The 24,962-nt window shown below is 35.0% G+C and overlaps 1 protein-coding gene across 1 annotated transcript; it reads left to right on the top strand.

The window, feature by feature from the left end:
* Positions 1 to 490: 490 nt before the first annotated feature.
* Positions 491 to 20,609, top strand: TSPAN19 (tetraspanin 19). Its single transcript, XM_015067144.3, has 8 exons — positions 491 to 678; positions 767 to 839; positions 3,569 to 3,693; positions 9,535 to 9,609; positions 13,558 to 13,668; positions 15,821 to 15,964; positions 16,876 to 16,959; positions 18,484 to 20,609. The coding sequence occupies exons 1-8, from the start codon at positions 613 to 615 to the stop codon at positions 18,550 to 18,552; spliced, it is 747 nt and encodes a 248-aa protein (XP_014922630.1). The 5' UTR covers positions 491 to 612; the 3' UTR covers positions 18,553 to 20,609.
* The last annotated feature ends 4,353 nt before the right edge of the window (positions 20,610 to 24,962 follow it).

Here is a 24,962-nt window from a genome sequence, read left to right as displayed (position 1 = left end):
GTAACTTTTAATTAACACAGCCGTAAGTTGGTTTTATTCCTTCCATTGTACACTAAACTAAATTATGCACTAATAAAATAATCTAATTCATCTACTCATTTATTCATTCAACAGATATCTATTGAGTAGCTACTATGTGCTAAACTCTGGGAGTATCCTGGTACACAAGACCTACTCAGAGGTCTCACAGAGACCTCACTGAGGAGTTGACATTATTCTGGAAAAAAGGGAGGGACAAGCAGAGGTGAAGGAAAGCTTCCCAGCAAGGAAGGTGTGTTAAAATAAGAACAAAATAAATTACTTTCTGAAAACTGCAAGAAGTTTAGTAAGGTGCCTATTGGCATGTTATACAAATGCCAATTTGTTATACAAATTCTTGTTCTCAACTCCCTGGTGCACATAGAAAAGACAGACCTCATTTCAAGATGTCTTCAGCATGTCCCTATATTCTGGAGGGTGGAGAGGAATGTTACATTGACAACTGGTATAAGAAGAAAAATGTGTAAATAAATGATGTGAATAGGCAGAACTATTTAAAGTTGTACTGTGGTGACTTAATAGTAAAAGTTGTGGTTATCTTTTCAGAAACACCAATATCTGGAGGGAAAAAGAATGTTAAGAAAAAACAAAATATTAATTTTTAAATACTTTCTTAATCTCATTAATGGAGCTTTCTTGGTAAGACTCTTTATAATTATTTAGTAAAGAAAATGTAATGCATTTTTATTGGCAATCACAAAAATATAATCGACTGTCTTTTCTGTAGGTTCTTGGACTTTTATTATTGGGATTTGGTGCATGGCTTTTATTAGATAGAAATATTTTTTTCACAGCTTTGGGTATGTATCTATTTTTCTTTTGCTCTCTGTGAACTCAGGCATTCCATTTTAAATAATTGTGTACATGATTTATTCAGCAGGTGGCAGTATTTCTCTAAACTTCATTGAGTATTGTTCAATTTTTTCCCTATGAAGCTCTTTGCCAATTGGTTTTAGAAACATCTCTAACTAATAGGACTTAAAACCAAGACCATAAAGGAGAATGAATCTGGTGAGAGAGAGCTAGGAACTTTGGCTGGACAAGAGCTATGAGAGAAATGGAAGACTGGAAAACTGGATTGTTCTAATAAACTCTGGATGAAAAGATAATGGAGATCCACATATTTGATAGTGCCCAGGTTAAATAATTTCTTTTAAAACTCAATTACCATCTGCTCTCACCATCACATGGTTACAAATAAAATATAATATTATCCAAAATGAATAAAATAATTAAATGCAGGTAACTTGATAAAAAAAAATCTTTATTTTGCCATTTTGTGGTATGCTGTGGTCACTGTGGACTGAAGTTTAATAGGCTAAAGATTATTTTTATATACATCTCTTTGGTGGGAGGGAAAGAAGCCACAGTTTCAAGTGCTCAATAGCCAGATGCGGCTGTTGGGTATGGCTACCTTATGAGACAAGTGCAGATTTAGATTATATCCATTACCTCAGTGAGTTTTATTAAACAGTACTGTTAATCCTTAAAAATATGACAAAAAGCAGGCCAACATCTTTCTTAGTGGATTTCAAGTAAGATAAAATATGTTTGTAGGAAAATGAAAGCTGAGTAAAATGTTTAATAGGTAATAAAGTGCTACAAAGTATTGAACAATTTAAACTTCAGCTACACCTAAGTGCCTAGTAACTTTATTCTCTTCCATTTGCATACTTTGCTTATGGGAAAGTATTCATGATGTCTGAGTGCATTAGTGGTTTGCTCAGAGTACAGGGGTGTGTGGAGATCTTACGACAACCTTTCTGTCTTTTTCTTTCCTTCCCCAGAAGAGAGGCAATAATAGCTTCCACTTATTTATGTTGACTCTGTGCCAGACACTGGGCTAAGCACTTCCCATACAGCATCTAATTTGGTAACATAGTAGTTACAGTGGAGCAAAAGTCATTTCCTTTTTTCTTTCCCTCCATTATGGAATTGAGAGATAGTTCTCTTAAAAATTATATATTTGAAAGTATGTATTTAGTGAAATCTCAGTTAAGGTTTCAAGACATGGAACTGAAAATAACCAGTTTGTGGCAAGAAACTGGTTGGGTCCTCCCCTCCCTTTTATCTGCAACTTTAAATTAACTTACCCTTTTTTAAACACTATTCTGCCTTCACCTCTCCATTTGTAATAACACCATGCTACGTGAGGTTCCCATCTTCCCTCTGCCATAGTAATAGCATCCAATAGCCTTGTGTTCTGATCTCCTTCCTCAACCATCTTCCAGAGGCCCGTGAAATAATTTAAGATGAAAATCCATCTATACAACATTAAAAGCTTTTCTCTGGCTCCCCACTGCACTTATTCATTCATATGACAAGTATTTACAGAGTGTCTTCTACATGTTAGGCATGATCCTGTAAGCTGAGAATACTGTAGTGTACAAGAAAGGTAAATACTTTGTCCTCATGGAGTTTAATTTCAGTGAGAAAGGCTGGGTTAGAGCATACAAAGTGTGCATAATTTGGCCCCTGAAAACCTGCCCAATTTCACCTGCTTCAAACCCTAAGTGCCAGCAAAGCTGAATTTCCTACACATACTGTGCTGTTCTATCATTCCAATCTAGATATATTCAGTTATCACTTAAAGCCCATGCTCAGTGTTGCCTTCTCCAGCAATCTTGCCTACCTTTACTCTCCAACCTCCTCCCCCTCCTGGATCAGATGCTCATGTACCCAGGGGTGTGCTGGTAAATATTTAACAACCAGTTCTGGGAGAGAAAGTCTTGATTTATGGTATTTACTGATTTCTGTGGTTTAAATACGTAATGTCACAATGGCTGATTTCACAGTGTCACCGTGAGCTAAGTTGGCTTACAAATTTTGTGAAAATGTAACAGTTGGCATTTATGAGCCAGAACAAACTGGCTCCAGCACACCACTGCCTCCACTGTTCTCCCATAAAACCTAGGGCATATTTAATTTATTTCTTCTTCCTTTTTTTTTTTTTTTAACAAATATTTGGTAAGCACTCAGTGTTCCACAGTCTGTGTCATAACACTAAGCATTTAACAGTTAAGTCTGTTGACTGTATAAATATATATAGTCTCTAGCACAGAGAGCTCAGTCTAGGTGGAGAGAGAATAAAATACAATTTCAATGCAGTCATATTACCAATAAACTCAGTTTCTTATAAGAAAATTGACCCACACATATTAGATACTCAAATAAGTTCATAAGTGTTTGCATATACATTAAACATAAAAGAGTTTCACCTTAGGGAAAAAAAAATTTCTTTCATAGAAGACAGTGAAGATCAATAAGATAAAAGGAAAGAGATCTTTTGAGATTGAAGAATTTTTTCATCATGTCATTAATGGAAGAAAAGTCGCCAAGACTAAATAGGAGGTTCCAGAATGAAGTAAAAAAAGAGAGAGAGAGAGAGAGAGAGAGAGAGAGAGAGAGAGAGAGAGAGAGAATCCTACTGGTTGGCGACAACTGCTTACAGAAATCTTGGGCTACTGCATATATTATTAAGTAGGATTTTAATACCACTTGATAATCATTTATTTTGTGGTTTCCACAGATAAAAATAATCATCTGATAGTATATATTTTTCAAATTTTGACTGGAACTGGATCTGCTATTGTTCTTCTTTGTCTCTTGGGTCATTTGGGAATTCACAATGAAATCAGATGGCTCCTAATCCTGGTATGTATTTCATTTTAACAGCCTGAATTAATCTGCATCTTCGATTTAGAGTGTCCAAGTCACAAAATGAGCAATAATCATTTACATCACCGTAACACCTCAGTATAGTGTTTCCCAGGCAATAAGGTAAATTAAGCACCTCCTCTCAAGAAACTTTTCTAGATAGAATGTTCTTGGTGAGTTTTCCATGGATCTGGACCTCTGCCCTTGCACACTTAGATGTTAATTTTCCAAACAAAGTCAATAGGAATCCATCGCCTGGGGTGAACTACAATTAACCAAACATAACAATCTGAAGACTAAAATCCAAATAAACTATTAAAGTCAATGAGCAATGTAGCTTAGCAAGATGAAAGAAACCATGTCCTTCAGTTAGCACATCTCCCTGTGGGACTGCCATGTGGAAAGCTAACTTATAACTGAGATTGCAATTTATTATTTAACAAAGGGAAATATAACTGCTGAGAGGGCCAGACTCTGGCATCTGGCTGGCACACTATCTCTCCCTAGCCATATATGTGGAAAGATAAATTATAATTAGGAATATAGACCTGAACATGAGCCATTTACCACACATGTGGCAGCTAAAGATCACGATTCACAGGCTCAGATGAAATACGGCTTTTGCCATTGTCTTTAAATCAAATCAGTTTTAATTCACAGGAGCTCTCTTGCCAAACAAGAGCAGATCTGCCTTTGCCACCTTAGGCCATTCAAACAGCAGAATGAGTAGACCCTGAAGGATCACGTGAGCTGGGAAAGTGAGAGTTTTCGTGGCAGCCAGTGTAGATTGATAACCAGTGTCCAGAGTGACCACCCAGCCTTTCAGTGCTACATAAAAGCTAAGTACTTCTGCATTCTTCCTGGTAAGAGACACAATGGCTGCAGTTGAATATTGTATTTGTTTGACAAAACAAAAGAAGGGGGGAATCTAGAGGGAGGGAAACAAACATCTTATAAGTTTAAGCCTTATGGAATTGTGATATCAATGGCTTATAACTGAGAAAGCCTGATAGACCCCATCATAAGGAATGCACAAAGTAGGTCCTGAAGCCAAGACACCACACTCTTGTCTGGAGGCTCCAATGAAGGGCACTACTACTTTTTGCAATCATGTCACATTTACTATTCTCTGAATTTACCAATACTTTTCTGATGGATACATTACCACGTTAATTCATGCAGTCAACTTATGGGCAAATTTTATACGCCTAAGCACTTTCTTTGGCTTAATGGCGATTTTGCGTACCCTTACTCCAATTGAATAAATATTGTTTCACAATTTAAGGCTTAGGGGCAGTTTTACTTCCCTCTTTTAGAAGTTCTTGGGCAGTCTCTCACTGTACTCTCTAAGTGCTAAAACAAATAAAAAACACTGAATTTTTCTTATTACTATAAATATCTAACTACTACTAGAAGGGAATTTTCAAAGGTAAAAATCATGACTCATATATATGTGCACAAACGTGTCAGAAACTTTATTTAAATAATTAATCACTAAGGGAACCAGTAAGAAGTAACAACTAGTTGAATGAGAATAAGATTTTGCAGATTTATATTCTCTATAGACTGTATTTGTTTGCATTTCCATTAATAGGAATTGCATTGCTATGGACAAGGAACTTTTTTTTTAATATGAAATTTATTGTCAAATTGGTTTCCATACAACACCCAGTGCTCATCCTAACAGGTGCCCTCCTCAATGCCCATCACCCATCTTCCCCTGCCTCCCACCCCCCAACAACCCTCAGTTTATTCTCAGTTTTTAAGAGTCTCTCATGGTTTGCCTCCCTCCCTCTCTAACTTTTTTTCCCCCTTCCCCTCCCCCATTGGTTTCTGTTAAGTTTCTCAAGATCCACATAAGAGTGAAAACATATGGTATCTGTCTTTCTCTGTATGACTTATTTCACTTAGCATCACACTCTCCAGTTCCATCCATGTTGCTACAAAAGGCCATATTTCATTCTTTCTCATGGCCAAGTAGTATTCCATTGTGTATATAAACCACAACTTCTTTATCCATTCATCAGTTGATGGACATTTAGGCTCTTTCCATAATTTGGCTATTGTTGAAAGTGCTGCTATAAACATTGGGGTACAAGTGCCCCTATGCATCAGCACTCCTGTATCCCTTGGGTAATTCCTAGCAGTGCTATTGCTGGGTCATAGGGTAGTTCTTTATGTTTTGAGGAATCTCCACACTGTTTTCCAGAGCAGCTGCACCAGTGTGCATTCCCACCAACAGTGCAAGAGGGTTCCTGTTTCTCCACATACTCTCCAGCGTCTACAGTCTCCTGATTTGTTCATTTTAGCCACTCTGACTGGCATGAGGTGGTATCTCAGTGTGGTTTTGATTTGTTTTTCCCTGATGAGGAGTGACATTGAGCATCTTTTCATGTGCCTGTTGGCCATCTGGATGTCTTCTTTAGAGAAGTGTCTATTCATGTCTTCTGCCCATTTCTTCACTGGATTATTTGTTTTTCAGGTGTGGAGTTTGGTGAGTTCTTTATAGATTTTGGATACTAGCCCTTTGTCCAATATGTCATTTGCAAATATCTTTTCCCATTCCATTGGTTGCCTTTTAGTGTTGTCGATTGTTTCCTTTACAGCACAGAAGTTTTTATCTAGATGAGGTCCCAATAGTTCATTTTTGCTTTTAATTCCCTTGCCTTTGGAGATGTGTCAAGTAAGAAATTGCTGCGGCTGAGGTCAGAGAGGTTTTTTCCTGCTTTCTCCTCTAGGGTTTTGATGGTTTCCTGTCTCATGCTCAGGTCCTTCATCCATTTTGAGTTTGTTTTTGTGAATGGTGTAAGAAAGTGGTCTAGTTTCATTCTTCTGCATGTTGCCGTCCAGTTCTCCCAGCACCATTTGTTAAAGAGACTGTCTTTTTTCCACTGGATATTTTTTCCTGCTTTGTCAAAGATTAGTTGGCCATACCTTTGTGCACCCAGTTCTAGGGTCTCTATTCTATTCCATTGGTCTATGTGTCTGTTTTTGTGCCAATACCATGCTGTCTTGATGACTAACGCTTTGTAGTAGAGGCTAAAGTCTGGGATTGTGATGCCTCCTGCTTTGGTCTTCTTCTTCAATATTACTTTGGCTATTTGGGGTCTTTTGCGGTTCCATACAAATTTTAGGATTGCTTGTTTAAAGATCAGAGCAGAAATAAACAATATAGATTATAAAAAAAACTGTAGAGCAGATCAATGAAACCAAGAGTTGGTTTTTTGAAAAAATAAACAAAATTGATAAATTGATAAACCTCTAGCGAGGCTTCTCAAAAAGAAAAGGGAGATGACACAAATTGATAAAATCATGAATAAAAATGGAATTATTGCAACCAATCCCTCAGAAATACAAGCAATTATCAGGGAATACTATGAAAAATCATATGCCAACAAACTGGACAACCTGGAAGCAATGGACAAATTCCTAAGCACCCGCACACTTCCAAAACTCAAACAGGAAGAAATAGAAAATTTCAACAGACACATAACCAGTGAAGAAATTGAATCAGTTATCAAAAATCTCCCAACAAATAAGAGTCCAGGACTAGATGCCTTCCCAGGGGAATTCTACCAGACATTTAAAACAGAGATAATACCTATCCTTCTCAAGCTGTTCCAAAAAATAGAAAGGGGAGGAAAACTTCCAGATGCATTCTATGAAGCCAGCATTACTTTGATTCCCAAGCCAGACAGACACCCAGCAAAAAAAGAGAACTACAGGCCAATATCCCTGATGAATATGGATGCAAAAATTCTCGGCAAGATACTAGCAAATCAAATTCAACAGCATATAAAAAGAATTACTCAACATGATCAAGTGGGATTCATTCCTGGGCTGCAGGGCTGGTTCAATATTTGCAAATCAATCAATGTGATACATAACATTAATAAAAGAAAAGGTAAGAACCATGTGATCCTGTCAATCTATGCAGAAAAAGCATTTGACAAAATTCAGCATCCTTTCTTAATAAAAACCCTCAAGAAAGTTGGGATAGAAGGAACATACTTAAACATCATAAAAGCCATTTATGAAAAGCCCACAGCTAATATCATCCTCAATGGGGAAAAACTGAGAGCTTTCCCCCTGAGATCAGGAATACGATAGGGGTGTCCACTCTCATTGCTGTTGTTTAACATAGTATTGGAAGTTCTAGCATCAGCAATCAGACAAGAAAAGGAAATCAAAGGCATCAAAATTGGCAAAGATGAAGTTAAGCTTTCACTTTTTGCAGATGACATGATATTATACATGGAAAACCCGATAGACTCCACCCAAAGTCTGCTAGAACTGATACATGAATTCAGCAAAGTCACAGGATACAAAATCAATGTACAGAAAGCAGTTGCATTCTTATACACTAATAATAAAGCAATAGAAAGACAAATAAAGAAACTGATTCCATTCACAATTGCACCAAGAATCATAAAATACCTAGGAATAAACCTAACCAAAGATGTAAAAATCTGTATGCTGAAAACACTAGAAAGCTTATGAAGGAAATTGAAGAAGATATGAAGAAATGGAAAAATATTCCATGCTCATGGATTGTAAGAATAAATATTGTTAAAATGTCAGTACTACCCAAAGCAATCTAACATTCAATGCAATCCCAATCAAAATTACACCAGCATTCTTCTCAAAGCTAGAACAAGCAATCCTAAAATTTGTATGGAACCACAAAAGATCCCGAATAGCCAAAGTAATATTGAAGAAGAGGAACTTTTGTATTACTACCATAATTCTGTAAGTTTACCCCATACAGAGTTGAATAATAGTTTAGTCAAAGTAACATTGCATATGTCCATAGGATCAGAAAACTGGGAAGGTCCACTGGACCACAACCAGCTTTCCATTAAAAAGAAGCCCAGTAATTTTTTTATTGTTTTACATTAAAATATTGTCTTACAATATTTTATAATGAAATATTGTTTTACAATTTTCCTGTCTCTACAAATCTCCTTTTAGTGAAGATTAAGTGAGACGATGTATGTAGAAGTATTAGAAATCTAAACTTCTAAACAGATCTAAAGACCCTATTTTTGTCTCTGAAACATTTGTCTCAAAAATAAGATTTGTAACTTATATCAAACAAACAAATTTTAACTATTTTAAAGTATTAATGTTTAAAATATGTGAAATTAAGAATACTAACAGTGAGTCATTCTTATATTTTAGTTAGTAAAATATTCAGACTGCTAATTTTTTTAGATCATTATAAATTCTAGATAATATATACTACTATGTGCTGCTATGATGAAGAAGATTGCAGTGGCCTTAAGTTTAAAAAATATAGTTAAATAAATGTGCAAATAATTTCATTTGGCCTTGAAGAGAAGTATTTTCAGTTTTCAAAGGAATAATTTAAATGTACATACAAATTTAATCTTATTATAGCAGATACTTTTGTTATTTTCTGTTATTGTTGTTATTTTGTTCATTTTGGATTCGCCTAATAGGTCACAATTCAGTGAGTTTTCTAGTGTTAGTGTCATGGTGCGTTAAGTGGAGATCCAGCCAAGTGAGTTCCCCTCTAGGACAGTTTTAGATCCAAACGAAGGAAGATCATCAACAATTTCATTAGACCAAGTGGTCTGTTAGGGTGCCCACTGAATATTATCACTTCTGTCTTACTCTTATCCAAATGTTCAATGATTTTTTTCTTTGCCTTTTTGTTTGAATAACATCACTCATGTATATGAGGGCTGGAAACCAGCAATACCTGTGTGTATTTTAAGACAGGATATTTCATATAATGTACATTTCCCCATTATTGTAACATCTAAAGTACATAGTAGAAGCACAGTTACTATCTCTATTTCTCTTCTGTTTTAGTATGCAGCACTGTTAATGTGGGCCTTTGGTGTTCAAGTTGTACTTTCAGGATTCATCTTCACAAAGAAAAAAGAGGTATGGAAAGATCATCCTTTTATTTGAAACCTAAAGAAAATTAGACATCTTAAATTATTAAGACCTATGAGCCTATATTAAGAGCGAAAGGTAAATGTCTTTGTGGGGAAAAAGATTCAATGGACATATTACAGAATTCTATATAAGGTCATATCAAAAAGGTGGACTATAAGGAAATTTGTCTTTAACTCAGCAGAATATTGACAGTGTTGTAAATAACAAAGAACATGGGGGAAAAGGGGGTGATAGTGGGTGTAGGGAATCCAAAATTTGTCTCCCAGCCAACCCTGGCTCCCATGATTAACCCAATTCTATTTTTCTATATAGACTTACTATATTCTATTTTTGTCAAGAAATACCTTTAGACTTGTATGAATTTGAAATTTAGGTATTTAAATTAAATGAAATGCATAATTCACATATTTGGTACAGGTATGGTCATGAGTGATATAATCAATCACAACGAGATTTATATTTATCAAATTAAATTAAAAAAAAAAGCCATATAGTAAACTGCCTGAAAAAAACCTTTGGGTAACAAAAATTACCTGCTAAGGTCAATGGTTACCCTCTATTTTTAAAGAAATTTAATTGTTTCAGGGTGCCTGGGTGGCTCAGTTGGCTAGGCATCCAACTTTGGCTCAGGTCATGATCTCATGGTTCATGAGTTCGAGCCCCACATGGGGCTCTGTACCGACAGTGCGGAGCCTGCTTGGGATTCTCTCTCTTTCCTTCTCTCTCTCTGCCCCCTCCCCCACTTTCTGTCTCTCTTAAAATAAATAAATAAACTTAAAAATTCAAAAAAAGAAAAAGAAATGTCATTGTTTCAGTGCAGTCATGCTCTGTCTCTGTATTATGGGAGATTTTCCTGTAGGAAAGAGCATGGACTTGAAGTCATACAGATCTGCAGATAACTAGAGGTCCACAAGCTACTTAGCAGTCCTAAGCCTATGTCTTAATCTGCACAGCATGGTTAATACCCACCTCCCTTAGAGAGTTACCACTGACAACTTCAAAAGTTTCTGTCACTGAGTAGCTACTTAAAGCTCCCTTTCTGGGCACCTGGGTGGCTCAATCGGTTAAGTGTCCGACTTTGGCTCAGGTCATGATCTCCTAACTCGTGGGTCCAACCCCACATCAGGCTCTGTGTTGACAGCTCTGAGCCTGGAGCCTGCTTTGGATTCTCTCTCTCTCTCTCTCTCTCTCTCTCTCTCTCTCTCTCCCTCCCCCCCCCCCATTCACACCCTGTCTCTCTCAAAAATGAATTTAAAAAGACTTTAATTTTTTTTTAATATTTTAAAAAAGAACTCCCTTTCTTACCTTAATTAATTTCAAAGGAACCCCTGATCAGTTCCTACACTTCCTAGCCTTCAAAAATCTCTCTATATGTAGAGTCCTAAGCAATGACCAAACCTCATTCCTGTAGAACACCATCACCCTCCAACTTCATTTGCTCTCCTGTGCTTGGCATCTATCCTGGATATCTAGCCACCCAAGACTTGTTGTTAATGGCCTGACATTTAGAGCTAAAATGTCTTCTCGTGTGTGTGTGTGTGTGTGTATGTGTGTGCACAGTATGTGGGTTCTGTAAAGCTGTAATGGTGGCAAAGCACTACATCCCAACCAATCGGCCTGTAACTTTTGGATCTGGTGATAGAACTTGAATATAACACCTCAGGATCCTTAACACCTAAATTTAGTTTATCAGTGTTGTCCATGCTCTCTTAAGTATTATTCACATATTCATCTCTACTTAATTTAAGAATAAAAATGATCACCTAAGAATAATTACCATGTGCCAGAGACTGTGATAAGCACTTTATAGGCATTAGATTTTTGATTCTCACAACAACCCCTAGAGAGGCATTGTTAGTCCTACTTTCTAGAACAGGAAACTGAGGCTTTGAGAGGAGAAATGTTTGCTAAAATGCATCATGGCCAAATGACAGATTCTGGACTCAAACACTTATTAACTGAATCTAGAGGTAACAGCTCTGTTTACATCAATTTTCCTTCTACATTCACACTAGATTAAGCTCCTAGGAGCTTCTAAGTCTTTTATGCCACTTACAGCACCCAACAGTGTTCGAGGTGCACTAGGGCTACAAAGGATCCTTGTCAAAATAAATATGTGTGAGGGGATTTTCTTTATATAGAAGTCATGGAGATTAGATATGATACTCTTGTGTACTAAGATGTGATTTATCTGCTCTCTGGATCTCCCAAATAATGCTTCAGAGGGTAAATAAGGACATAAGCCTGCCCCTTCCTACAACAATATAAAATGGAAAAATATTTTCTAGTCTAAATAAAAATTAGGGTGCCTGTGTGGCTCAGTTGGTTAAGCATCCAACTCTTGGTTTTGGCTCAGGTCTTGATCTCACTGTGGGTTCAAGGCCCGGGTAGGGCTCCATGCTGGCAGCATGGGGCCTGCTTGGGATTCTCTCTCCCTCTCTCTCTACCCCTTCCTGATTCATGTGCACGTATGCTCTCTCTTAAAATAAATAAACTTTTTTTTAAAAAAGCACATTTAAAAAATGAAAATAAATAAAAATTAACTTAGAGAATAAATTAAATAACTTACAGATCTAAATAACACTACATTATTCTAATCTTCTTAAATGCATTAAAGCATAGATATATAAGTGACTACATTAGAGTTAACTTGTACACATGGTTTAATGGTTGTAGTATTCCCACCAGTTAATTAGTTTTCATTATTCAAAGATAGCATAATACAATGAGAAATCACTAAACTAGAATTCAAATGAACCATATTTAAAAGCCTCATCTCCAGATCCTTATTCATGTAAACAGAGCAAATAACTAAATTCTCGATCTCCTTGTTCATAAAATGGAATAGTATCTGTTCTTTCTATGTTTTACCTTAGTTATGAAAGTCACCTGAACTTTTAAATATTTAAGTAGATTACTATTAAAATTTACCTCTGCAATATCTAGGTTTTGAAATAGCATGTTCACCCCATTCTTTCAAATCTGATTGTTTTTGTTATAGCATTGTGAAAACATAATTTAATTTTTTAAATTAAAAATCATAATTCTTGTATAAATATACAGCAAGCACAGATCAGTGATTTTATTTAACATCTTGATTAATGTGGGAATCAGTAAGAAATAAAAACCAGTTCAAAGGAGAGTCCAAAGAGAAGACACTTATAAAGGCTATCTCTTAACATATACAAAACACAGTTGGTAGAGGAGATATCATTTGCCCCCCACCAGGAAAAATTCATCTGCATTTCTCTGATAAAGCATCAGTTGTCAGTAGTTACCTACAACTTACAAAGTTGTTAAATAAGTTAAAAACTGAGAAAGATACAGGCCCTCATGAAATAAGAAGACCCTGAAGTTATGCTAAAGAAAGCCTAATTTCCATTAAAAAGATACTCAGTAATCTTTTTCGGCCCATTTCAGAGTTTTTCACAATTTTTCCTGAGAGTACAAGAAGAAAAGCAGAATCCTTAGACATTCAGGAGAATAGCACATAACTTTCTCTTCAGCCATAAAATAAGTCTCATATATTCCTCTTGTAGGTCACAATGCAAAAGACCAAATGCCTCAGCACTCACTGAGATTGCTAAAAGTAGTTAAAGAAACAGAAAACACAGGAATAATCAGAGAACAGCAAAATGACTAGAATACTCTTTTGTTAGGAACCATAAAGAAAGTTTCCTTCAGATTTGGACTTTTTTTCCTTTCCAAGTTTTCATTTAAAGTCTAGTTAGTTAAAATGCAGTGTAATATTAGTTTCAGGTGTACAAATTAGTGATTATATGTACAATAGAATATTTCTCAGACATCGAAAAGAATGAAATATTGCTATTTGCAATGACATGGATGGAACTAGAGAGTACTATGCTAAGCGAAATCAGAGAAAGACAAATCCCATAGGATTTCAGATTTTGACTTTGATGCAATTTTCAACAGATTCACCAAGTATGGCATGATAAAGTTGACTTAATCATTGCTGAGTATGGATCTAAAGATATGCCTGAAGATATACCCAAGTGGACTTTTCTGAATGCTTTACAGAAAACAGTAAGAGAAAATTAGCATAAAACTAAAAATTAGATGTCAAACATGATCACTATAGGGTAAGGGAGATGGGGAAGGGTGGGAGATGGAACAGAGGAATGAGAGGAATAGCATTGTTCCCAGTTACAAATCTTGAGTTTTATCCTCCTTTTGTAAATTAGATCTTCGATTCTTGGTTAACTGATGTGCATTTTAACCTGGTCTCACCTATAAAAGTGTTGGTGGGGTAATCTTCCCTGCTGCACCTGTGGGACAGAAGTCTGAGCACAGTTCTTGCCAGCAGCAGAGAAACATGGTAGTTACCATTTAAGCCTGAATGTCAGGTTTGCTACATATTAGCTTTTTGACCCTGGACAAGTATCCTTATTAATTTCAGATTCCATATTCTTAAAATGGACAGAATAACCCTTACCTCTGGTTGGCAGGAATCAATGAAATAATATATAGAATGTACAGAAAGCCTTGGATCTGGAAAATAGTGAGCAATTAATACTTGCTAGCTAATGTATTATGATTCTTATTTTGCACATCAAATATTTCTAGGCAGCGTACAGGAATGGGTATGGTTGCCCAGATGGTTTACAGGAATAGATCACCAGCTGGAACTTAGTAAATGCTTGATAAAGAAAATAATTTTTGTATTTACTTTTTGTAAGTGCTTTGTATCAACTTATTTACTCCTCTGAACCCAATGAAGTAAGACCTATTATCCTCGTTTTATAGATGAAGGACTATGAAATTGAGTAACTTACCCAGGGTCATAGAGCTAATTGGGTTGCAGAAACATGATTCAATTCCAGACAATGTAGCACTAGATTTTGTACTCTAACTACTATAGTAGGTGCCTCACATAGAAATAACTATCATTGGAGTGCCTGGGTGGCTCAGGTCATTATCTCACGGTTCGTGAGTTCGAGCCCCGCGTTGGGCTCTGTGCTGACAGCTTAGAGCCTGGAGCCTGCCTCAGATTCTGTGCACCACACCCCCCCCCCACCTCTCTCCACCCCTTCCCTGCTTGTACTGTGTCTCTCTCTGTCTTTCAAAAATGAATAAACATAAAAAAATTAAAAAAAGAAATAGCTATTATTTTTAGTATATGTAATAACAGAAAGGCATTTTAGGAGAATTGAAATATAACTATAAATGCTTTTTTAGTCGTACTGTTTTTCCCCTGACGCATATGATGTGTACATGTATTGCCTCTCTAGATTGCATTAGGACTGATGGCAGAGAACCAAACCTTCCTATGGTCATAAACTGATAAACAAGAAAAAAGTTCTATGTGTGACATTGCTATTATTGAGAATCAAGCTTACAGTTCCTAGTCCTGAGTATAATTGAGACAAGACATGTAGATTTGACTGAACTCATTTTCAGTACTCACACTCTAAAGCATTATTTCAGTCATTCAACATTTCCATGATTGTTGGTACATATTGTGACATAGGCAGTACTGATGTTATAACATTCAACAACAAGTTTAGAAAACAATGAAGTATTCACTTCAACTCTGTCTTACATTCTAGGTGACAAATATATATGTTGATTCTTTCACATCTTCCCTATTCAACTTGATGGGATTGGAAATGAGATCTTTCCAATGTTTTATCATTTCTATGGCTGTTTGCCTTTTCATCTTTTTTGACTCTCTGTGGAAAATTTTCACACAATACAAAATTGCAAGTTAACATATTAGTCCGAAGAGAGTAAAAATAACACTGAATCTCTTTATGTATAATTAAATAAAAATGGCAGCATATTCTGGAGAAAAAATATAGCTACTGCTATAGTGGAGAGAAAGATATGCCTATAGTGATTTCCTTTTCTGTATTCAGTCCCAAACATAGTTTGTAGCTTCAGTAAATCAGGTATACCTTCCATCCTGGGTTCCTTTATGATAAATTCAGATCTAACAATTTCATCCAAACATAGCCCACTTATATTGTAAAGATCTTTAGTTCTGGTTAACATCAACAAAAGCAGTAACAAAGTAATGGATTAAACAAACAAAACTATACTTACATTTGTAATTCACTGCATTTCAATGCAGAATGAATTAATAACTTTTTCAGAAAAAATATTTTAACGTACATGGGAATCACAATTAACTGCCTTTTGAATATTTTATAGTAAAATTTATAGATTTCTTTTCTAGTTGCAGTGTTGTGGCCAGTACAACTACACAGACTGGATAAAGAATAAAAATAAAGAAAATTCAGAACAGGTGCCATGTTCTTGCACAAATTCTACATTAAGAAAGTGGTTTTGTGATGAGCCACTGAATGCAACTTACCTAGAGGTAAAGATAAGGCTTTCCAAGTGTTTACAGTGTCTTTTTTTGTTTTGTTTTTGCAAGTCAATTTAGAATGCTGAACAAAAGTTGTATATACAAACACTATTATTTACAGTGATTAAGTTCTTAAGCTACTTTATGAAACTGAACTCATAATTAATGAATAATTATTATTTTAACTTTCTGAGAGTATGTTATTTAAGTGCTCCTAGAGCTTGAGATACCATCAACCTTTCTCCCCAACCCTCCTTACTGAATCACTGCAGAAAAGGGAGGCACTTTTGGCCAATCTCTGGCATATAGGATTGGTAAGGGAGCTACAATACCAGAAGTAAGAAGGTATCAGCATTGGCAAAAACTGAAGTGAGGGGACGCCAGCAGTGAACAAGTGTTCAGATAAATGTAGTAGAAGCAAGAACAGGGTTTCGTCTGTTACTTACAGGTATGGGATACTGATCAACAAGATTTCCATCCCAAGAACTTCTAATATTTTATATAGTTCACACACTGATGTTATTCTAATTGTAAGACACATTTTTTATTTACATAATTCATTCACAGATAAATAGAGCATTATGGTTTTTTTTTAAGCTTCTCCTATTTGGGAAATAATCATTTTCGGTCATAGTACATACCTTGCTGAATTACAGTAGTGTGCAGAAAATTAGAGCCCTTTCTAAATTTAATAAATTTCTGATTTCAATTACATCACAACATCTTAGCAACTTAAAAAGTAGTAACAGAGATGTTCTGCTATGAGAGGAAGTTCTCTGGACTAAAAAGGCTAGTCTCCACTTAGACAATGACTTTTTAGAGTTTGTGAATTACTGTATTATGTTTCTTCTTCTTTGTGATAGAATTCTATATAAGACCATTTTCCTCTCCCAAGTCAGTCTAAATAACTTTTCTTTCATTAGGGTTGTGAAAATAAAATCAACACATGGTATAACGCTAATGCTTTAACATTAACTGGAATTAACTTCGGACTTTTGGCTTCAGAGGTAAGCTTTTGCTAATATGTTTAAAGATAAAAAATAGTTGAGTATAAACCATACATAACAAACTGCAGAAAAACCAGCTGGAGTCCTAATCAGACAAATTATACAAAAGGAGTCCGGACCTTGAGAGTATTCACATCCGAGAGAGGTATGGGTCCCAACTAGAGGGGTGATATCCTTAAATCAGCCAAGTTGGATGACCTGTTAATAAATGGTCATCCTGGAAGGTAGTGACTTCATTGCTTTGTGGTATATATACAGAGAGAGAGAGAGAGAGAAAGAGAGAGAGAGAGAGAGATGAAGTATTTATATATGTATAAAATATGTAATAATATATAATAAACATATTCTATATATTTATTGTGTGTTGTATAATAAATATATATAAATATATAATAAATTTATATATTAAATATATATTTATAATAAATATATATAAGTATATATACTTCACATATGTTTTATATACATGTTTTATATATATGTTATATATATATATATATATATATATATATATATATAATACTTCATATCTCAACAGTGAGAGCCCACATTGGGCAGTCTTCAAGTTGGCAGACTGGAAATCTAGACCAATGTTTGACATTAGTAAATGTACTAGTTACTCATATACTCATTCATTCATTCAGTCAGTCAATAAATTTGGAGGAGGGAGAACATCTACTGTGTGTCAGGTACTGTATTAATGGTCAGAGATTCAATGGGAAGCAAAACAGACACATTCCATGACCTGCTGACCTGTACGGTGCCAACTACAGATTTGAGACTCAGAAGCAGAACTTCATTCTCCAGTCTCAGTGCAGACTGATGAAAGCAGGTGAAGGCTATGGATTTAACAAAACTGTGAGAATGAATGTATTATCACAGTGTAGACTAAAACACTGCAATGAATATATAATGCATGGTTTGTTCAGAATAGGATACTGCATTTAATGTTATGCTGATCCAAAAAGGCATTGACCCAAGGTTCCATAAATTTTCTTCAACTGGTAACAACTATAGTCTCAGAATGGTGATTAAAACATTTTTATATGCATTAATGATGTTCTTTCAAAATGTTTATTCCCCATTGTGTTCATGCTTGGGTATTTAAGACAAGACTGAATGGGAGATAGTACCTGTGGTCCATTTTATAATCTACTCTTTGCACACCATCTTTAATGATTCTACACCAAAATGAAGCAGTTTTGTAGGACTGATGACACAGATGATGAACAAAAACCAGATCACAGGGTTCATCATGACATCTAGCCCAATGATAGCTCATGTAATTAAAATTGAAGTCTATTCGTTAGTCCCTTCATAAATGAACTTGGTGACACCTGGGTTACTCTAGAAGACTTACTTTGCAGACTTCTTATTGGCAACCATGTGTACCTTACTTCAAAACTTGGCCACTCTTTGATCCTTTCCCTATAAAACATGCATGTAGGGGATTGTATTGTAAGTTTTAACTGCGAATTACTCTTATTTATTATTTTGATATCTTATCATTTCCTTTTCTTCTAGGTTTTGCAAATCACATTAACTGTTTCTTTCTTCAGACACATCAAGAATAAAGTATATGCAAAAATGTGATCTCTGGACTTTAATTTACCCAGAAGAAACCAGCTAATTCTCAAAATAACCACATTGTGTTCTTTTACTCCAAAAATAAAAAAAAAATTGAATTACATTAATTAAGTTTAGAACTTATTCAAGTCATTGGTTATATGTAACATAGAATTATGGAATATTATAAGAAATCACTCCATGAAATTCTCATTTTGTTTTTCAAAATATCAAATTCTGCAGTTCAGAACTTTACCTTGAGTTATTTTCTGAATTCAAGGATGTCATTATATACACTGAATTCAAAATGTGAAGTATCACTATATGTTTTGAGTTTCCTATATAGAAAAGATACATATATGATGCTTAGAAAATACTAATTAAGTAAACAATCATAATATCTACCTTGCATTTGCAATTTTAAGAAAACGATACTGATTTGTGGGAGATTTAAAAAAAAGATTGAAAATCTTCATGTCACTGACCTCTGTACTGAATTAACCATTTATTTCTGTCTTCTGATTAATGCTTGCAAGTGGATAATAAAATTTTAGAGATTTGGGTATACTTTAGTGGCAGTAATAAAATATTAAAATCACAATTTTTAACTGTAGCATAAATGTCCTAAATGATCACTGAATTCCCAATACTCAACTTGCTACTCATTTTCTTCTTCTTCCTTAAATTTTGTTCAGGCTTACATGCACAATTCTCTGAAGGATATAAAAATAGCCTACCTGTTCTATTTTCCTAAAAGTGATATTGTGAGAACAGGAAAAAATCCTTTGACAAATAAAAAGTGCTATACAAATGAAAGGCATTACCATATCATTGTTGTTCTTTATAGCAAAAAGACTACCTTGACCTTGAGGAAATCAAGAAAAGATAAATTAACTGAAGATCCTGCATCGCTCTCACTCCTATGGAAGGTTCACTGTCATTTACTAATTCAGTCATTTGTCTTTTCATCCATCTGTTCAGTACATTTCATATTTCAGAGACCTGTGAACTTTTTACAAGGCAGTGCAAAAGGAAACAGAATAACCATTTTCTCTAAAGCAACCTGTAAGTGCACATGCCTTCACTTCTTTGAGAGAGATTCTTTTGGGAATGTTTTATATTTTATTTTTTTAATGTTTTCATTTTTATTTATTTTAATTCCAGTATAGTTAACATACAGTGTTATATTAGTTTCAGGTGTACAATACAGTGATTCAACAATTCTGTACATTACTCATTGCTCACCAGGGTACGTGTAGTCACCATCTGTCACTGAGTCCTCTTTGCAACTCCAAGGCCTCACTCTGCACTTGACAATGTAGGTGGCCACCAAAGGCCATTGAACTTTATTAAGTCAGGTTAATCAGTATGCTATCAGATAAAACTCAGTTGCCCTCTTAGATTGTCTCACTTTGACTACACTCAATGGTTTTGATTTCATCTGGCCATCGTAAATATAATCTGTCCAAACTTGTTTGGGAAACAGTAGCTGCTAGTTTAATTAGTCACTGCTACCCACATTTCATTTCTCTAGGAACCTGAATAAGAGATGTTGGCAGTGCAAAAACTCCTGTAAAAGGTTTTCACTGAAACACATTTTTAAAAGAATATTGCACCAGAAATACTGTCAGGCAGCCCTAAGTGTTTGTTTAATATTTGCAACATCTGTGTAATATTTTTATACCTTTGTTTTATTTTTCTGATCTTAGAGGAGTAATTCTTCAGCATAAGAGTCCCTGGCAAAAGGAAAACACAAAAATCTAATCTTTTTGCTGCCATGATATAAAGCTGGAAAAAAAAATGTTCTTAATTAAAATAAAAATAAATTTTAAAAACTCATTTCACACCACCTGTTATTTATCATAGTTTATCCTCTGTTATTTATTTTTCTTCTGTGTCCCTTTGTATTTTTGAAGTCACCCATTAGATGAAAGAAGATAATGGCATATATCCAGTAAATTTATAAATATTTATTGAGCAATGTAGGATTTTAACCCTATACAAACAATAAAACCTGGGAAAGCAGAAGCTACTCCTTGATAAATTAAATTATAGGGATTAAGCCTTTGCTAGTATTCAGAATATTTGGGACAAAGTAAAAGGAAGTAATTTTGTACGAGAGCTTTGTAATGTGAAATGAATGTGTAATCATTTTAAAAATATTAAAGCTTATTACTCATTGCACTCAAGTACAGAAGAAATTCTCCTGAATGTCTGAAAAAAAAGATTTATGGAATGAAAGATACAGAATTTCTGATTTCCTTAATTAATATTTCATTACAGTTGCAGATTTTATATCAGAGAGATACTGGACAACAGAATGCCTGTAAAGATCTCTACAGTATTTTAAGAAAATGAAAATTTGTTTAATATGTGTGTAAATAGGATTTAAATTATCATACGTAGTGGAATTAGAAAGAAGATATTACATGAAAAACTCTGTCATTTTATGATTAATTTTCTAAGGTCTAGACACATTAAAATGTGAGAAAATCAGATTTTTGTAACTGATATTTTAATGTAAGTTGTTTATTATTATTTTTGTTTGTTTCAAGTTTTTATTTAAATTCTAGTTAGTTAACATACAGTGTAATATTGGTTTCGGGAGTAGAATTTAACGATTCATCACTTCAATAGAACACCCAGTGCTCATCACACAAGTGCCCTCCTTAATCCCCATCCCCCATTAAGCCCATCCCCTGTCCAGCTCCCCTCCAGCAATCCTTAGTTTGTTCTCTATAATTAAGAGTCTCTAATGGTTTGCCTCCTTCTTTGTCCCCACCCCCCCCTCCCCCTATGCTCATCTGTTTTGTTTCTTAAATTCCACATATAAAGGGTGACTGGGTGGCTCACTCAGCTAAGCCTCAGACTCTTGATTTCAGCTTAGGTCGTGATGTCATGGTTCGTGTATTCAAGTCCACATTGGGCCATGTGCTGACAGCAAAGAACCTGCTTGGGATTTTCTCTCCCTCTCTCTCTGCCACTCCCCAGCTTTCTTGTGTGCATGATCTCTCTGTCAAAATAAAAAAAATAGAATAAAAAACTTTTAAAACATTCCACATATCAGTGATATCATACAGTATTTGTCTTGCTCATACTTGTTTCACTTAGCATAATATACTCTAGTTCCATCCGCACCATTGCCAATGGCAAGATTTCATTCTTTAATGGCTGAGTAATATTCCATTATATATATATATATATATATATATCACATCTTCTTTATTCATACTACTTAATCACTTATTTTATTTCATTCAGGAGAAAATGCTATTTTTTTCACTTTGTAATGTATTGCTATTACTATTAAGATTCAAAAAATGGGAAATATTAGGAAATATTTAAACAACAAAATCAGATTTAACAATAAAATCAGCAGTCCTCATACTATATTAAGTATAACACTACTAGTGTTTCTAAATACCAGTAAATCAAAATGTAGCATGACAGGGACTGCAAATTTAAACCAATTGAGATTGTAAGAATTTCTTCTGTATTAAAAAATACAACATATTTTAAAAGATCTAGCATAATTCTACAACAAAGTTTGTCAAACATTACCAACAACCTCAAAGTGTAGTATAAGCAAAACAATCACAACATTGGGAAGGTTATTTTTTAAGTTTGTATGATATGAGGATACTGAGTTTAGTGTTTATCTGTATGTCTATTGGTGTTTGGCTTTTTCAGGTATAAAATTTATCTTTTGAATCCAATCTGCTTGAATTATTATTAGATGCGTGAAACTGCATTTAATTACAAATTCTTACTAAACACAAGAAACAGATAACCCTGAATCCCATCATGCCAATTTATTATACATTTATATTTATATTATAAATTTACATATCACATATTCATTCATGTTCATTAAAAAATTACCAATATCATCTTTCCATCTTTCAGTTTTAATCTATTTCAAAGCCAGCCAATTTTTTTTCTATATCTCTGATATTTCTCTTCATTCTACCAGATGTAGATTTGCCATCAGAAAATTCAGTCTTTCAGAAACACCACCTATCTTCATTTTCTCTAAATTGAATCCGTGAGCCTCAATATCACAGCCATTGCTGGATTGCCGCTCCCATTCCCTAGGCCTCTACAGGGAGACCCATGTGTTGCCCAAAGAATGAAAAAGAACATCCAAGTCTAATTAAGCCCCCTACCACCACAACTTCATAAACTCTTGAGGTGGGGATAAGCTAAGGTTTACCCAATCCACTTGAGCCACCCTCTTCTACAAGACTTGCAAGAATGTCTTGCATTATACTTTTAAGTGCAAGGGTGTTTTGCAGATATTTTTCTCAGTCTGAGGCCTCAGTCTACTCGGAGGCCAGCTTTGAGCATTGTGAGTTAGTGTCTCCATCATTTCACAAGCATACATCAAAGAAACGAATTTATTAAAAAAAAATATGGTTGCCTCTTTCACTTGACATCTCAGCCTCAGAATAAAAAGCAATATCCTTTACTTATAAAGAACGTTTTTGTGGAGACCCTTTGTGCAAAAAAAAAAAAAAAAAAAAAAAGAGTTAACATAACAGGCCTGAGACTGCCTATCCTCAGAAATTCCTGCTTTGCAAGGTTACCCTTGGCTTGCACCTGGTGACTCAGCTGATAAATGGTTTCCTACACTGATACAAAGCTGTATTTAAATGATAAGAGTGGCTCATTGTTTGTGTAAACAACGTGGTTTATGCTGTAGACCTGCTTTCCCTTTGGAATTCTAGAATTTGGATACATGATAGGCAGAATATGTCTATGTGACCAGTCCCCAGTTTAAACCTTGAATGCTGAGCATCTGATGAGCTTCTCTAGTAAAAAATACTTCACATGTGTCATCACAACTCAATGCTGGAGGAATTAGTTGTGTCCTTTGTGACTCCACAGGTAGAGGACTCTGGAAATGTGTGCCTGGTTTCCTCCATATTTATGTCCCATGCACATTTTCCCTTTGATAATTTTGCTTTGTATTTTTTCACTGTAACAAAGCTTAGATATAGGTAAAATTATATACTGAGTCCTGTGAATCCATTTATTGAGTCACCGAAGCTAGATCCGTCTTGGTGAACATCAACACACTCCCTGAAAAGGAGAATTCTATTTTAGCAAAGGACTTGAGGCCAGAGATTCAGCAATGATGCTGTCAATACACAGAAATGTATTACCTTCATCCAAACTATTTGCTTTGTATGTTTATTCTGACAGCTAACATCATTACTAGTATACAACTATTTTTTAATTGCCAGCTTTATTTTATACCATTATAAAATAAGTCACTAAATCAGTCTAAGTATACTGCAGTTTTCAAATAAGTTCTTTCACTCCTGTTTTTATCTTTATTCATTCTCTTCCCATTACCTTGAGTGCCTCCTCCAACTCTCCCTTTGGCAAAAACCTAATGTCTTTAAGGACCACTGAGAGAGGTAGAGTGGTTAAAATATATGGTTTTGGAATTAGCTCTGGGCTCAAATCATGCCAGTTACTAGCTATAACCTTGAGCAAATTATTTTTCCTTTCTGTAGCTCAGTTTCCTTATTTGGATGAATATAATAAGAAAATAAACCTACAAAAAAGTGGTAATACTATGTTAAGATTAAATAATTCAACATTTGTAGAGTGTGTAAAACTGTACATAACACACTGCAAATGAACATTAATTATGTATTTATAAGATAAATAAATGATACTGTCTTCATAATTACTGTAAAGAACATATTCTAATAGCTTCCTAATTGCTCTAAAGAATGTACATGATGTGCTACCAGCTAAGAACCATGGAGCTAGGGTGTTAGGGTGGACTTGTTGAAAAAAAGAGTATGTTTCATTGATAAGTCACTGAACTGGCTTCCTTGCCTCCTGGAGCAGCAGGTAGAATGAAGTAAGTGGTTCCGGGCCTGATTTCAGAAATGCCTCAGGGGGGCACTGTTTTAAAAGCTCTAGAATAATTTTACATGAAAATCAAACACTACCAATAATTTCAAAATTAGTTGTGAACAAAACAGTCATAGAATTAAGAAGTCTGCTTTTCAAGTCTGAAAAATATTGAAAATAAACTGAGTTTTAGTCTTTACTTCGGGGTCCATCAGTCTTGCCTTCTAGTTATAAATCTTTTCTCCTAAAGGCAACAAGCTAGGGTGCTTGGGCCTCTTGGCACTCCGAACTCAGAAGACTTAAGGTGAGGCTAGAAAAATATCTTGGCATTGCCCCACACTTGAAGCCACCCTGCCTATAAGTGTCACATAAAATCAATTCTACCTTTGCAGTTTTCTAGACTGTTGATACCCCCCATGTCCCCACTATTCACAGCCACCTCCTGTCCTCATTTCATCATATTCTTTTTTATTTCATCATATTCATAATTCATTAGTAACTTTTTTTTTACAGTCACTCTTGTCTCTATCTTAATCTCAGAACCCAAGTCTATGCTGGCTTCAGTG

The sequence above is a fragment of the Acinonyx jubatus genome, chromosome B4 (genome assembly GCF_027475565.1).
Source record: "Acinonyx jubatus isolate Ajub_Pintada_27869175 chromosome B4, VMU_Ajub_asm_v1.0, whole genome shotgun sequence".
Lineage (NCBI taxonomy): Eukaryota > Metazoa > Chordata > Mammalia > Carnivora > Felidae > Acinonyx > Acinonyx jubatus.
This window is presented reverse-complemented; position numbering and strand designations above follow the sequence as displayed.

Coding starts and splice junctions, on each gene's coding strand:
- TSPAN19 (XM_015067144.3), top strand. CDS start 613: ATGTTAAGAAAAAACAAAATATTAATTTTTAAATACTTTCTTAATCTC. Junction 840..3,568: donor TATTTTTTTCACAGCTTTGG/GTATGTATCTAT, acceptor TGGTTTCCACAG/ATAAAAATAATCATCTGATA. Junction 13,669..15,820: donor TGAATGCTTTACAGAAAACA/GTAAGAGAAAAT, acceptor TTTCTTTTCTAG/TTGCAGTGTTGTGGCCAGTA.